We start from the raw sequence: 14,711 nt of genomic DNA, 5'->3' as shown, positions 1-14,711 counted from the left end.
GCCATACTTCCTGTGTACAAATTACAAGCAGGTCACATAAGAAACATCCCTCTCTGAATTCCCTGACATACGCAGCCATTAAGTATTCATGAACAGAGCAGACACCAGATATAACAGGGACAGCGGAAACCAGCTTCCCATCAGTCACATACATGTAAAAAACCAGGTAAGGTTACAGAATTGAACACAGGCACAGCTCTGAAATGGATCATATACCTTAGTAAGACAAGGCCAAGAACCAAAGAGGAGGACCGTTAAAAAGTAAGAATGTACGCATCTACTGCAACGATGAAATCCAAAGTGTTGAAAGCAGCTTTCTTATATTGCAGACAGAGCTGCACATAAATATGGATGATTGCTACCAGCATCTTAAGCTCATTAACACTTCTAACTTTTTATAGAAAAAAAATTAGGAAAGCAAAGGAGAGAAGGGTTCATCTCAACAGATCAGATTTTATATTAATTTAAATCAATGCACACAAAATAATACACGTTGTGGAGGTGCTAAGTAAGGGGAATGAAGAGACCTCACACTGCAAGGGATTTCTGCGCTTACATGAAGAAACTCATACTATCTTTAGACAGATGTTACCTCAATTTCAGAAAGATCCATCAAATAAATGTGTTTTTTGTCTACTGACGTATTTTCATATTTTCTCTCATATCGGAAATGCTGATCTGAGCAGTTAAGAAAAGCCTTTCCAGATTTATACCATTTCCTTTTTCCTCTGTTTTTCCCCCTTCTCACTCCCTACTTGTTACTATCTTATGAAGCCCTAGAGGAAGCCTCGGGGAATTTTACATTGAAAGTTTCTCAAATTTGGGCTAAAAAAAAAAAAGTGAGTTCATTCTCACCATGATGATGTGTGCAGCTAAAAGACAGGCATGTAAAGGCCAATTTGTTTTTCAGTCCTCCCTTTGGTTTTGTGCCCCCCCCCCTTTTTTTTTAAAGATGCTATATATGCAAGCTGTGAAAACAAAATTCTGCAAACGTAGCTTACTTTAAAGTGACTTCAGGTGGCAATTTGTCTAACATTCTGGTTAGAAAACAGTTCTAAAGAATCTGTCATAACTGTAGGGCTAAACTTCCTTTAGATTTACTGGGGTTATCACAGATGAGCTGTATTTGCACACACTGACGAACTTTGCTCCTCAGCTGGCTGTTTTCTGTGTAAAAGGTACTAGTAACACCAGTCACTAGTAACACACAGTCACAGCACTGGGATCCCCCGAGACACAAGAACTGACTTCCTCAAAGAACAGAAATTATTTGCAGAAACCAAATTATACATTTAAGTCTTGCCAGGTTGTGGTACGTGTGGGTCTGCAGCCTATCCAAATGGTTTTCATTTAATTGTTAATATTAAAAACTATATGTGCATATTGCAAATCTCATATTTAATATATATAATAACTCACCTTCTGTTCTTTAAGAAAATATAATGACTTTCATTTTAATATTTATACTCACTAACTCAAAGGCTATATAAAGATCTAGAGTGTCTTTCTCTACACACATAAAAATGAATGCTACCTTCTGGAAGTGCATACAACTTCTGATACCATCTTCTACTCCTTTACTATTAGGCTGCAACATTTATGACACCACACAAGTTTTCCCTAACCATACCAATGAGAGGAAAGAGCTACAGTATAGTTTCAGAGATGAGCATTACACAGTCAGTATACAAACAGCTGAATGGAATCTCAAAAAAAAAAACTATCTGAAAGCAAATCCATATAGTGTAGACATTTTATCAAGCTAGACACGGAAACACAGAATATTTAAACATCAGGACAGCCAGAGTTAACTGGCATACACACTCAGTTGGCCTGCTCTTTGTTTGATAACTAGGATGACTCATTTTGATGGCTTTGCTGTTAACACTGCAAAACATGACACCAAGCCCAAGGTTGGTTTCCTACTGTGATGCGTCTTCAATTTCAACTTCCTCTACACGCTATTCAATTGAATTCTGGCTATCTCCTTTCCCCTTCCAGACTCATGAACAGAAGCAATATTCCCTAGAGAAATTTGGCACGATTTCACTGTTTCAGAAAAGTCTTTTTTACTGCATATCTGCTAACTGCCCTAGATGCTTTCCTGACTCTATGCTAGCACTTTTGTGAACTTATTTCCCAGTGAAATGAATCAATGGAGCTATAACTTAACTCAGGAAATCAACAGCAATTTAGTCATAAAAAGACAAAACCTTCACACACATCCCAGGCAAAAGATTAGGGAAAATGACCTTGCATTACACAGGAAGATGAACACATCTGGAGTCTATCAGACACCAGCAGAAGCAAATTTCAGAGTGGAAAGACACCATTGACAATGCTTGTCCACCAACTCTGAAACACTGCTAGGCTAAATTCTCTGCTTTCCGCAGTTGCTGCAAAAACGTATTGAATTTGAGAAGAGTTAATTTCAGTCAGAAAATAAGCACCCTACATGTAGAAAAACCATTACAAAACTCTTAAGTTTACATGTAGAATCCATCCCTGACAAATCATGAGTGTAGTTCTGTTGCTCCAGTAATATTTTTAGGACTTCTAATTCAACTGATTTGTTTTTTATAGCAAGGTTTGAAATGTATCACCACATGGGAGGAAGACAGCAATTAAACTATTCTTCTGTTTAGCAGTCTGAACTTTATTAACTATATCTAATGAAGCAGGCAATAAAGTCATCCTGTTTCCAAGTTTGTTTTCCTCTGTTTTATAAGGGTAGAAAGGTTTTCATTATTTCTCACTCATGAGGATTTGCTACTGTCTCCACATCACAGAAATTTTGCTTACCTGCAGCAAAGTGCAGCTGTGCAAGTTAGGGAAAGACAGCGGGAAATTTACATCAAGCAAGAAATCTCTGTTCCTCAGAAAACATGACCCCTGCTGTTTATCCCCTTCTGTCTCCATCCAGGAACGTATGTGATGGAGCCTGTAGGACGCTTTTAGAGACAGGAAAAGAGCTAACCATCTGAAACAAAACACAGTAGATACATTTTTTCACTGCTTTGTGAAAGAAAGGCTTGAGTATATTTACAACATAAATTTATCTGACACGAATGTTTTTTCAGAATTTCAGGCTTTCAGTATCCTGACTTAAAGGAAATAATTTTTGCTAGACACCTTCCAATTATATTACTCTTATTTTAATTTTTTTCTAAGGTGGCTTAACTGAATCTAAGTTATTAAATCAGAATACACTTTGAAGCACTTTAAAAGGGTTGCGCCCAAATTAGCCACTACTACTTAAAATTGCACTCTGACTTGTCTGTAAATTGCTCCATATATAAATTATCCGTAACAACCTGCATAATGAATTTATCAAAAGATCATTCAGATAGATCAAGAGAAATTTGCATTATGTTACTGAAATACAGACAAGAAATGGTAGTCCAAAATAACCACAACAATAAAAGAATATTACACTTACAAAGACCTAAGGCAAAACACCTTTATTTATTAATATAGAGTTGCTTTTAATCTCAAATTTCTTACAGTCGCTATCTAACTTCAGTTAGAGTATTGTCCATTGCAGAGTACACTATAACTTAAACAGATCACATCCCTTTCAAAGATAATACAGTTCACAATGCTAAAAATCCATTATCCTAAGCCCATGCCTTGGATTCCATTACATATTAAAACAGGACAGATGGAAAGCAGACGATATGGCTCGAAACTGAAAAACAACTATCACAGCACAAGCTTATTCCACGTGTGTTAAAACATACACTCAAGTGCAACTGGTAAGCATTGCAATAAACTGGCCTTCAAAAGTCTGGATTTTGCGCTTGATAATGCCAGCAACCTCCAGCGTGATCCTAAGCAAATTCTTCTGTCGCCCCTTGACCATCTTGTGTATTTACAATGCCAAATCTTTGTAACAGGGGTTTTCTTTTGGCAAAGGCATAAAAATTGCCTTGCATAATGGTGCCCTATACCTGAACGAACACTCTAGAAGGTGCTATAATATTAGGTAACAATAGACAAATGATAATACTAGGAAGCATAGAAAATGCAGGTTTAGAGAGAGATGCCTCTAACGTCGCATGTACTTTTCCCATAATTACTAAAGGGAAAAAAAAAAAATTTGTCCTCACCTGGCTAAATGTCCCTGATTCATGAGGTTTGCCATCTCTGCTGGAGAGACATCAATAAACCGGAGAAAAGAAAAACAGCTTTCTTCATTGATGCCTATGGCACAGAAATACTGAAATTAGGCAATCACATTTCAGACACTCCTAGCTGAAAACAGTAAACTTACTTCATCATTTCAATATACACATTCTCTGACATGTGACAAATCTAGGTGAATAAACAGGAGATCCTAATTTAACCTAGATCTTTTAGAAATACCGAAAAAATAATCTGAATTGCTGTTGCCTGACCCCAAGTTCCAGTTCATTTTCAAGCCTGGGCAAGAGAAGGGCATTTTCCAAGACAGACAAATATGTTCTAAATCATGCAGCCAGTACAGACATTGATTTCACTTACTAAGAATCAATAAGCAGCATGCACACATTTGCGAATCCAAACACCGATCTGACAGACAGCTGACCAGAACACGCACACCTCAGGATGCCTGCCGAACATGCTCCCTCTCACCCAGCCAGTCAGTCAAATGGCTTGGAAGATGTAGGAATTGGTAGGGGAATGCAAGTATGGAGATAAAGATGCAACAAATATGGTGAGGATGAGGGATACACTGCAGTGAAGGGTGGGGAGCAGAAGAGGTATGTTCCACTGTTAATGAAGAATGCCTTTCAGGTCCATCCACATGCACTGTGTATCCCAAATACCATTCATGGTTTTTTTATTTTTTAACTTCTACACAAAAGTTATATTCCCCCAAGTTATTTTCCTTTTATGGTATGGCAAAAAGGCTCCCCAAGAAAAAGCCTATTATGAATACCAAACCAAACAGAAAACAGAATGATCATCAAGACATATGGGGATGTTAGAGAGTTACAAACAAGTGCAGACTCCAAGTTGCATCTGGTTCTTCGTACTTGGAAAGGGTTTTGCATAGCTGAACAGGTCCATGCTAACAGATTTCAGCATAGTAATGCAGCCAGTATCTCTCTTGCTTTTTTCTCCCCAAGTTTTTCCGCCCCCAGCAGCTGAGCAATCTAATCAGCTCTTTTTAGCAAAAAAAATTCAATCCTCTATAATAATAAATTTTATTTGTCAATATAAGCAGCTTATGTGGGTTTTTTATGCACTGATTAGATACTGGGTCACTTGCATCTCATCTACTTGTTACTTGAAAGAGAAGTTGGCAGTTTAACATACTATACAGATCATACTGAAAGGAATCCAAAATCAATCTGAATTGAATCTGTGAAAAATAAATCACATTAGACTAAAAAGGTAGCATTAAACCCTTGAAGCAAGTTAAAGCAAGACAGGAGGAACAGAAAAAGAGACTGCAGTAGCATTAAGCAGGAACTAAATAACAAGCTGTCCATACATTATTCGTCCAGCTGCTTCCATCCTTTCCTCATTGAGCAAATGAAGTATATGTACAAGTACAAATGCTAACAAAATCTTAACAAGTTCTAATCAGATTATCTCAGAGGACTAACTGATTTGGCCTCTCAGTCCTTCCCGCTGAATAAGACATATTACAACACCACAGGCAAGCGTGCAACCCAACTTGCTTCCCAGGACTGTAAACCTACCCTTCCTATGGAAAAGAGACTGCTGGATGTGGTCTGGTGCAAATGGCGAAAGTAAAACCCGTAACCACCTGAAAATGAAAGCAATAAAACCAAAGTCACTAAGAAGCTGTTAACACATACAATGTTCAATCACACAATCAGCAGAAAATGCAGAGTAACCATTCAGTTCTTCATTGTAAGTATTTCAGCACTCCATATTTGGAACTGCATGGCAGTAAGAGAGAAGCATCATCAGTCCACATGCACTATTAACTTGACACCAAGACTCACCATTGTTCTGGAATTGCACTTTACGCTGTAGAACAGAGTCTCATCCTCAAACATAGCTTTCTCATCTCTAGCCTAAGAATTTCTCATAACTGAATACAAACAAAGATAATCAAGAATTGCCACACCGGATGGAACAGCAAACTGCACTCAGGTAGCTTCTATTCATCCAAGGTAAGCATTAAAAGCTGTCAAGGCACTAGTAGATGCTCACAACAGATACTGATATCTTCCTTGAAACTTGAAAACTCACTGAAGGGAAACCAGGGGGGTTTTGTGGTTTTTTTTTGTTGGTAGTTCGTTTTTTTTTTTTTTTAAGAATTCTTTTAAAGCTTAATTCTATCATACATTATGAGCAACAACTCTAAATTCCTTTTCCTGACTTTCTTATTCCAAAGGGATACTTGATGATCAGGATTCCACAAAGAAAGAGCATCAGGTATCAGATGCTTAACAGCTGAATGAATGAAAGAAAACTAGGAATGCATTGCTTGGGCAATGTCATTTAAGTACATCCGGTAAGGGAGTTAATTCACACTTAAAAAGCTAAAATAAGTCTAAGTAATAATACTAAACATGCTGAACTGGAGAGGAAGTGGAGTAGGCTTGCCTGTCCCGTGAGTGGTTAAAGACCCTGATCTGTCCATGACGGTAGATAAACTTTGAAATCTGGTATGGCTTTAGAGAGATGTGAAATGGAGACCAAGTTTCTTGTCGCTCAAACAGCTCTGGGTGATTGCACACCTATAAGAAAGCAAGCATGTCAAACACTGGAAGGAATTAATTTAGTCCAATGCAGCATTTACATCAACTATGACTATTCATCACTAAAACTTCAATATTGATTAGTATGTCACAGCTATTTTAGTATAACTACTCAAATTTGAATACTGCATCATATCTTTTCTTATTCACACAACAGCTACTGCCTCTTCTTCCCAAGTGAATGATTTCCTTCAACAACCAATTTGGAATCAAACCAGTTAGCAGATGAATGCACCATTTGGCTAAAGCTCTTCTACCCCAACATCATGCTACTCTGCATCAGAAAAACAACAGAAATGCATGCAAATTTGCTTGCCTATGCCAGAAATTTTTCCTATATGGTCTTTTCTAGAAGCCATATTTTAGTTCTGTGCTAATGAATGATTATACTTTTTAAAAATTATTATTTAAAATAGCCTTACCTTCCTGAACTGCATGACTAGATTCATGAGACTACTAGTGGTGGTCTGTGCTTGCTGAGTAGTGCCCATTGAGGACTGCAGGAGGTCATCAATAGAGATTTTGTTTTTCAGAGCTTGGTACAACAGCTTCTGTCGACTTGTCTGCTGGCAGTACATAAGAATTTCAATCTGCAAAACAGTAATGAAGACATTTTTTGTCTCTGAAAGGGAGGATGTCCACATCAGTATACGCAAATCAGAGAGAAACTTATCTTAAGGAAAACAACTTTCTCAAAAAATACATATCTAGGCAGTTGCATTCATATCTGTATTTCAGGATCCAACCTGGGAAGCTGATAGGTATGTTTTGGAAGGCTTCGGTAATGATGTAGGAGACAGACATTTAAAAGTATGTGAGCACAACGAAGTAAACAGATTCTTAAGAAGCTCTGAAAATGTCCTATCTGCAGCTGATCAGCTTAATTCTACCATCCTACTGTTAAAACGCTGTTTAGAGCAGTCTTAAACATGATAATGACAGGTGCATCACAACAAGTGTCTGTGGGTAGTTCTAGTTTTGAAATTAATAAACACATCAGAACAAAGTAGAAGTCTCTTAGCCAGCGGTCCCAAAGCCTGGGAACATGCTGACCACAAGATCATCCAGTATTGCTAACAAACACATGAAATTAAGAGACTAACAAGAGAGAAGAGTATGATGTTGCCACTATGCACTTCTGGCTCTGTACAGGCAAGAAGAACCCTAAATACTTGCCAAATAATTTACAGAGGCCATTGGAGACGTTCATCACCCAATCATTGCTTTATCAATCTCTTTCACTTCAATCAGTGATACTTCTGTCAATCAGGCTTAAAGATTTTTTTATTTGTAACTGTTAACATGTTTCCCCTAGAAGAACAGTTCATTAATTAGGGGTTCTTCAGTTACATTCACATCTAATGAAATTGCTGGGATGCGGTGCCAGAAATTGAAGGTCCATGAAAGGTCTACAATCAAATTTCAAGTATGCAGAGTGACAAACGAGTTTGCAAAAGCGAGGTCACAGAACAGAGTTATCACAATAAAGTTGCAATACTCATTCCAAATAAATACTTTTTGTCACCTTATCTGACAGCTCATTTTCCACATCCTTCTTGATTCTTCTCAACATGAAAGGCTTCAGGATCATGTGCAAGCGGGATAGCTGGTCTGAAATATAGGGAATGGGGAAGAAAGAACAATTACTTCACCAAAGAAGGAAACTACATAGTGTTCTACTACAAATTAAGTCCCTTACTGCTTAGCCATTTTCCCCTATAGGAGACAACACAGAGTTGGTATTTCTCCGTTCATTTTTCTTTTTTAAAATGAGTGTCGAGATACACTGTTTTAACTTATGAATCTAAAGATCTGCTTCAAAGAATGAACTTCTAAAGCATTTTACATATTCTATATTCCTCTGGGCTGAGCAATATGGACTTAAATTTCTCACTCACTATTAGCGAAGGAAGGAGGTAGTTTCAGGTGAGACGTTGCTAGTTCATGAAAAGAGATTATTACAGTTTTAAGTCTTGCTCCCCAAAATTGGAGCATCACAAGAACAGGGTATACTGCATTGACAGACAATTGTAGTATTTACGATAAGCTGTAAAAACAAAGTTCTGGGTATTTGAGAACTCTTAAAGCCTTTACTTTTGTGACAAGTTCCGACGGCGCTGTGTTCTACTCCAGTTACAAATCAGCTTTTTTGCCAGGCTAGGTTTTTCTACATAACTATCCCCTAAAAATTTACTGTGAAGATTTTTTTTTTTTTTTAAAGAATTTTTATGCTTTTCTTCTGGACCTCAAAAGGTGTTTAGCGCTTTGCATCATAATTTTTATGTCTAGAGCATGTAACACACTCAGGAGTTCTCCAAGATAATGTGCGCTGTAGAAACTTACAAATACTTAAAATATTTGTTCTCCTGTGTTTGGGAAGGAGAAGGACTGGACACAAGCAGCAAATCAACATTTTCACGATGTGTTTTTCTATCTGTTACATGTTACATCACAGTCGGAAACACAAACTTTGACAGAAACCATGGACAACAATCCATACCATTCCAATCCCATTATGCACCCTCTGCTTTAGATGACATTTCTCATACAAAAAAATGAGAGATAAAAGTTTATCCATCAGTAGTTGGAAAAGGAACTGATTTTTAATAGCAAAACTACTGCAGTTACACACTGCACTCACTCTCATCAATGGCGGATTTGTTCTCTGCATGGCTCTCTATGTCTTTAGAAAACCACTCATTGAACTCTTCATGGGAATCAAACAGTGTTGGCATGATAAAATGCAGCAGGGCCCACAGCTAAAAGGAGAGGAGAAAACAGTAGATCAGCAAAAGTGACCCTACTGTGGACAAAGTAATTGGGGATCCCAAACCCTTGCAGCTCTTTGAGAAAAATCACTTTACTAGATCAAGATATGGCAAAATTAAACAAACACCCAGCCACATCCTCTTCCCGCCCCCCACCCCAGACAAATGCCTGATATATCAACTTCACAAAACACCATTAGAAAGCAGTGTGACACACAGCACAATGATTTCAGCCAGCAGAAGGACAAGACGCAAGAATTAGATTTCATCCTGTAATCTAGGTATTACTAACCATCAGATATCTTCAGTTTTATTTGAATGTGTGTCATGTTTCCAAATTTTCCCCTCCTAGAGCCAATTCCATATTTGTTTGCCAATGATCTGCTACAAGCATGACCCCACAACCACACAAATACAACAGGTTCCTCAACTGTTCATATATATTTAGTATATATTCTTGTTATAAAGAAAACTCTGCTCTTGTGAGCTCCCGAATACCTCAGCCATCGTGTTCTGGATTGGGGTCCCAGTCAACAACAATCTGTTTCGACACTGGAACTGTAGTAGGATCTTCCAACGAACACTGATGAATAAAATTTAAGAAAAATGTTAAAACTGGTTTTTGTAGAGGATATGAAACAAAGTATTTTAAGACCTATTGCTTCCAGTGACCTTCCCAAATGATTTTTGGAGGGCACTGGGTAAAACTGTCACAGCTACTCCCCAGTCTTTCAAAAGACAATTACAGGAAGAAGGAGCCTCTTACAAATTACGAAGAAACGTGCATAATTTAATTTCTTTTTCTAAGTATCTTTTTACTCATTTTTAATACAAATGCTTGGATTCTAATAAAATCTCATCATCAGAACAATTAACTTTCCAAAAGAAACAGTCATTATGAATCAGAATGTCATGAATTTTTCAGATTTTACAACACTAAGTGTAAGGGCCACTGTGGCAGGAGTGCTGATCTATACATTACAATCCTCTTAGATGGGCAGTTTCCAAAGAATGCTGAATTATTCTGACTGAAGTCTGTCTAGTCTGCATCTAAAACAGTCTTCAACTTAACTGTGTACACTGGCAACTTGGGCAAAGGTTATGGGAAAGCAATTACAGAAGTAAAGACAGGCAAATCTATTACTTGAAAACAAACAGAAACCTTTCTGGCACAGAGTCTTATGACAAAGATTGGGCTTTATTGCAGCCAACAGTATTCACAGGGTTCTGACCTTCATTCGTAGCTGGAAGTTCCACTGAAGAAGGAATCAAAATAATGCATTTAATGGAGCCAATATAAGCAATACACACTAAAGGCTGCAGACTGTTCACTAGAAAGAATTCTGCGAGTAGTCAGGAAAGAAGGTGAACAGAATTTCACACTGTTTTGTTTAACTGTCCTGTACTCCATGCAAGCATTTTTTGAGAAGGAAAATCTAAACACAAAAAAACAGTGGATTGATCCAGTATCATAGAGTTATACACATACTTAAGCAGGTTAGACACTTAAAAGGCCTCATACGTGTCCATTTTAACTTCTATCAATTCGTGTAATCTTGATGTTTTCTTGATATTCCTTCAAGAGGTTGATACAGAGGGAAGACTTTGTTTCCAGTTATTTTCTTACCTGGAGCTACTCTTAAGTGCTTGCGCTTCATCCAGCACCATATATTGCCACTTCACTCGCTGGAAATACTTCACATCCTGTACTACTAGCTGATAACTGGTAATCACCACGTGGAAAGGAGCATCCTGAGTATACAAGGTCTTCTATAACCACAAAGAAAGAAACAAATGTCCATATAATGTAAATACATTATGAAGAGTTTGTTTGTGTATACTGCAATTTCAGATTTCTATTTCATAGTATTTTCTCATTATTACTGTATTCTTCCCCAGCTGACTTTTAAAATTAATTACAGCACAGTTATTCAACTGGTGGATCTGGACTTTAGCCCATTAGTCCCTGAACAATTTCAGAGGCTTCTTAATGCGCCGGACAAGACCCAGGCATTGAAACCTACAAAATGCTGCTGTTAGATCAGGAACAATCTGACAGGTCTGCAAGGATGCTAGACTTTGGCATCCTGAGTTAGCTTACTCAAATAGAATAAGCAGTCCTTGACACTGAAACTTCCTGCTTTATTTACAGAGCTCTCGTTTCTTCAACTGAACTCCACAGTGTCCTGTAGTGTATTACTCTCCAGCATAAGAGAAGTCTTCTACCTCATTATGTTCATGAAAGTGGTACTACATGGATGAAGAAACAAACTCTGTATCCACACATCTTTTAACTTGGTGGGGTGTAACAACAGTTTCTGGTTTACTCTGCACAAATAACAAAGATGGTCGAAGCACACAGGCATGCTGGTATTACCTGACTCCAGAACTTCCTGATCACCTTTCTGTCATGGGGGTTTCCCCAATAAGGTAGCACCTGGAGCAGTACAAAATTAGAAAGACATTATTTTCAAATAAAGACCTATCTGCTCTAGAATTTTATACTATATATTCTACAAAATGAGAAAGACCTCTTTCTCTGAAACAACAAAAAGGGTAATTATCTTTCTTAACACAGAAAAATCAGAAAGCACTTAAAAATACTTAGAAACAGAGCATTCCAGACAAAGGTATCAAGCAACTCGTGCCTAGTACAAAGACTAGATCAAGCTATGCTGAAATCTCAAGGTGCTCAGTAGCATGTTATGCCTTCTAGTCAGGTTTTTCTAAAAACTAAAAATTATACTTTCCCTATGCAGAAAAAGGTCTGCCCTCAACTGCTACAGTTACCCCTACAGGACTAGTGGGCTCGTTCTCATGTTTCACGTTCCCTGTTGTCCCGTTGGTTTTGCATTTCAGAACTGTCCCCAAAATCTAAGATAAAATTAAAACATCTGGTCTGGAAATATTTAATACAAGAATTTTACAAAGTAAGCACTACTGCCAGAGAAGCCTGTTAATCCATTTATAGCTCAGAGTTTCACGGGCCCTATTACTCGGAACAGATCTTTGCCATGCACTGAAACCAGAGTTACTGGTTAACAATATTTTACTGCCATCTTCTGTCTGATGGAAGGACTACATGCAACTAAGACAAAGTGAGGAATGATGGTTTCTGAGGTTGTGAAAGGTCATAAACATCTCCATCCATCAACTGACAAGATCCAAATTTCTAAGTGCCTTTAGCTGAATATTCTTCCAACTGTTCTGAGATAAGGATGCAAGTAAAAAACATCAGACTAGCCAAAAAGTGATTTGCCTTTTATTTTACATATTCTGCCATGGACCTGCAGAAATTAAGTCACTGTGATTTACTACAAGCATAATTGAAAACACACTTCTGTATGATTAGAAGCACTTGTTTATGATTAGAAGCAGAAACAAAACTGGTTGAAAAAGATTGGTCGAAGTTGTAAACATGTAACAATCATACGTTTAGAAAACTTATTAAAACATGTTCTGTTCCATGGATGAGGTAAACATGACTATGCAATAAATCCAAAGAACAGCTATATATAAAAAACCAAAATTCTGTTTCTATCATTAAAGCAAAAAAGGGAAAATTATCTTTTCACAAGCATGCTGACTGCATTTTTGAAATGTTTTCTGTATTCCATTCATGAGAAGGAGCGAGCATAAACAGTTGCTCGCCTATTCTATACAATGAACTGATTAAAGGAAATGAGAAAAAGTAGGTAGAATGGCCAACTGCTCTAACAATTTCTACACCAGGGATTTTAGTCAGGTTCCATATTGTTTTGGGCTATGCAAAAGCACAAATGCATTATTTTTAGTTTGTTTTTCTTTTTTAAGGTAACTCGTCACTAACTTAAGCATTTCTATTTCTCCATCAGTTTCTTTGAAGTCTCAGTAATCCAAATTTATCCCAAAACATAAGCCACTTGAATCATCCAGTATTGGACCTCATTCTAGCACAGCTTCTCCCCATATAGATACCTCAAACTATACACCACCATAACCAATGTATGGTCTCATCAGGGATCTGGCAGAGCAAGCTATTTGGTAAATGGTAAGTCCTTTAATACTGCCCTACCTCAGATCAAGAAATCAAATATAGTAATACTTCCAAGTCTTTTCCTCCATCTTATTAAGTAGCCAAGACATTAAAACAATTAACCTGGATGTTACTTTAATACTATTTACTTATAACTAGGCATCTTTTGCTGTTCTTATATGTTCTCTATAAAAAAGAAAATCAGATATTTGATATGAAGAGGTCTTGATCAGTTTTTTTTTTTAAAGGTTACTACAACTCAAATACTTCACCTATAATCTATTCTTCTCTACAGATGTAACTGCAAGCTTCTGACACTTTTGTCTGCCTAATTTTAAAATTTCAGCATTGTTTCAGTAGCACACGTTCTTCCAAATCTTCCTTTGCAACACTTCAATGTTTTCCACTGGGGAACAGGTAAGCAGCTTGTTTTTCAGTAACCGATCGTTCCTTGCTTTCTACCTTACTGTGCTTTCACATTCACGATATACCTGAAGAACTCCATTTATTTTCTTCTAATCTTTTTGTTCTTAACTATTTGTGCCTCACTTCTTTTCCTTCATTACTGGTTGTATGTCTATGGTTCTTTTATTTTTCTGTAATAACAACTGTATTCTCTCTCCCTCTAAAGTTTTTGCGGTTCAGTTTTATTCATGTACAATCTTTATGTTACCCAAATTTATATGAATGACTGAGAACACTGCTATAACCCTGAAGATAGTACACAAGACTGAAATATTATTCTTCTATCTGCTGCCAGGCTCACACATTGCAACTGAACATCCACTCCCTGCCCCGCTTCGATTCCTCACTGAGAAGGTGTTGTTAAGCTGTTGCAAAAGGAAAATCGTATGATTGAAGTAAGAACATTTTAAAACACTAGATAATTGAATGCTCCAGGAAAAACAGAGGATGACAGAAAAAAAAAAAAGACCAGAATCAAGCCCATTACAGTTTTAAATCCAAGGTAATTAGGCATCCAGATGTGGCAAAGAACTCAGGAGAACAAAACAGTTTGCTTTTGAGAAAACAAAGAACTTTCTTGCACATGCTTATTACCTTAAATTTAGGTACGAATCTGGCAAACTCCTGGTGCCAGTTGTTAAGAGTAGAGGCAGGTGAAATTATTAAAAAAGGTCCCCAGATGTTCTCTCTCTGGAATATACACATTAAGAAAAAAAAACAAAACCTAGAAATTAATTGGGG

General features: G+C 37.3%; 1 protein-coding gene across 1 annotated transcript in view; it reads right to left on the bottom strand.

Moving 5' to 3' along the window:
• Nucleotides 1–14,711, bottom strand: part of INO80 (INO80 complex ATPase subunit) — a gene marked incomplete at its 5' end in the record, with an annotated part of 58,073 nt that overhangs the window by 29,383 nt on the left and 13,979 nt on the right. The window contains 11 exons of the mRNA XM_081999836.1: nucleotides 2,803–2,980; nucleotides 4,110–4,203; nucleotides 5,691–5,758; nucleotides 6,568–6,701; nucleotides 7,145–7,312; nucleotides 8,248–8,333; nucleotides 9,364–9,481; nucleotides 9,989–10,073; nucleotides 11,118–11,260; nucleotides 11,868–11,927; nucleotides 14,565–14,660. Of these exons, the coding sequence (XP_081855962.1) occupies nucleotides 2,803–2,980; nucleotides 4,110–4,203; nucleotides 5,691–5,758; nucleotides 6,568–6,701; nucleotides 7,145–7,312; nucleotides 8,248–8,333; nucleotides 9,364–9,481; nucleotides 9,989–10,073; nucleotides 11,118–11,260; nucleotides 11,868–11,927; nucleotides 14,565–14,660 (1,230 nt within the window). The remainder of the gene's footprint in view (nucleotides 1–2,802; nucleotides 2,981–4,109; nucleotides 4,204–5,690; nucleotides 5,759–6,567; nucleotides 6,702–7,144; nucleotides 7,313–8,247; nucleotides 8,334–9,363; nucleotides 9,482–9,988; nucleotides 10,074–11,117; nucleotides 11,261–11,867; nucleotides 11,928–14,564; nucleotides 14,661–14,711) is intronic.

This window comes from Phaethon aethereus (genome assembly GCF_964289735.1).
Source record: "Phaethon aethereus genome assembly, chromosome: 5".
Taxonomy (NCBI): domain Eukaryota; kingdom Metazoa; phylum Chordata; class Aves; order Phaethontiformes; family Phaethontidae; genus Phaethon; species Phaethon aethereus.
The sequence above is the reverse complement of the archived record's forward strand: the minus strand, read 5'-3'. Positions and strand labels throughout refer to the sequence as shown.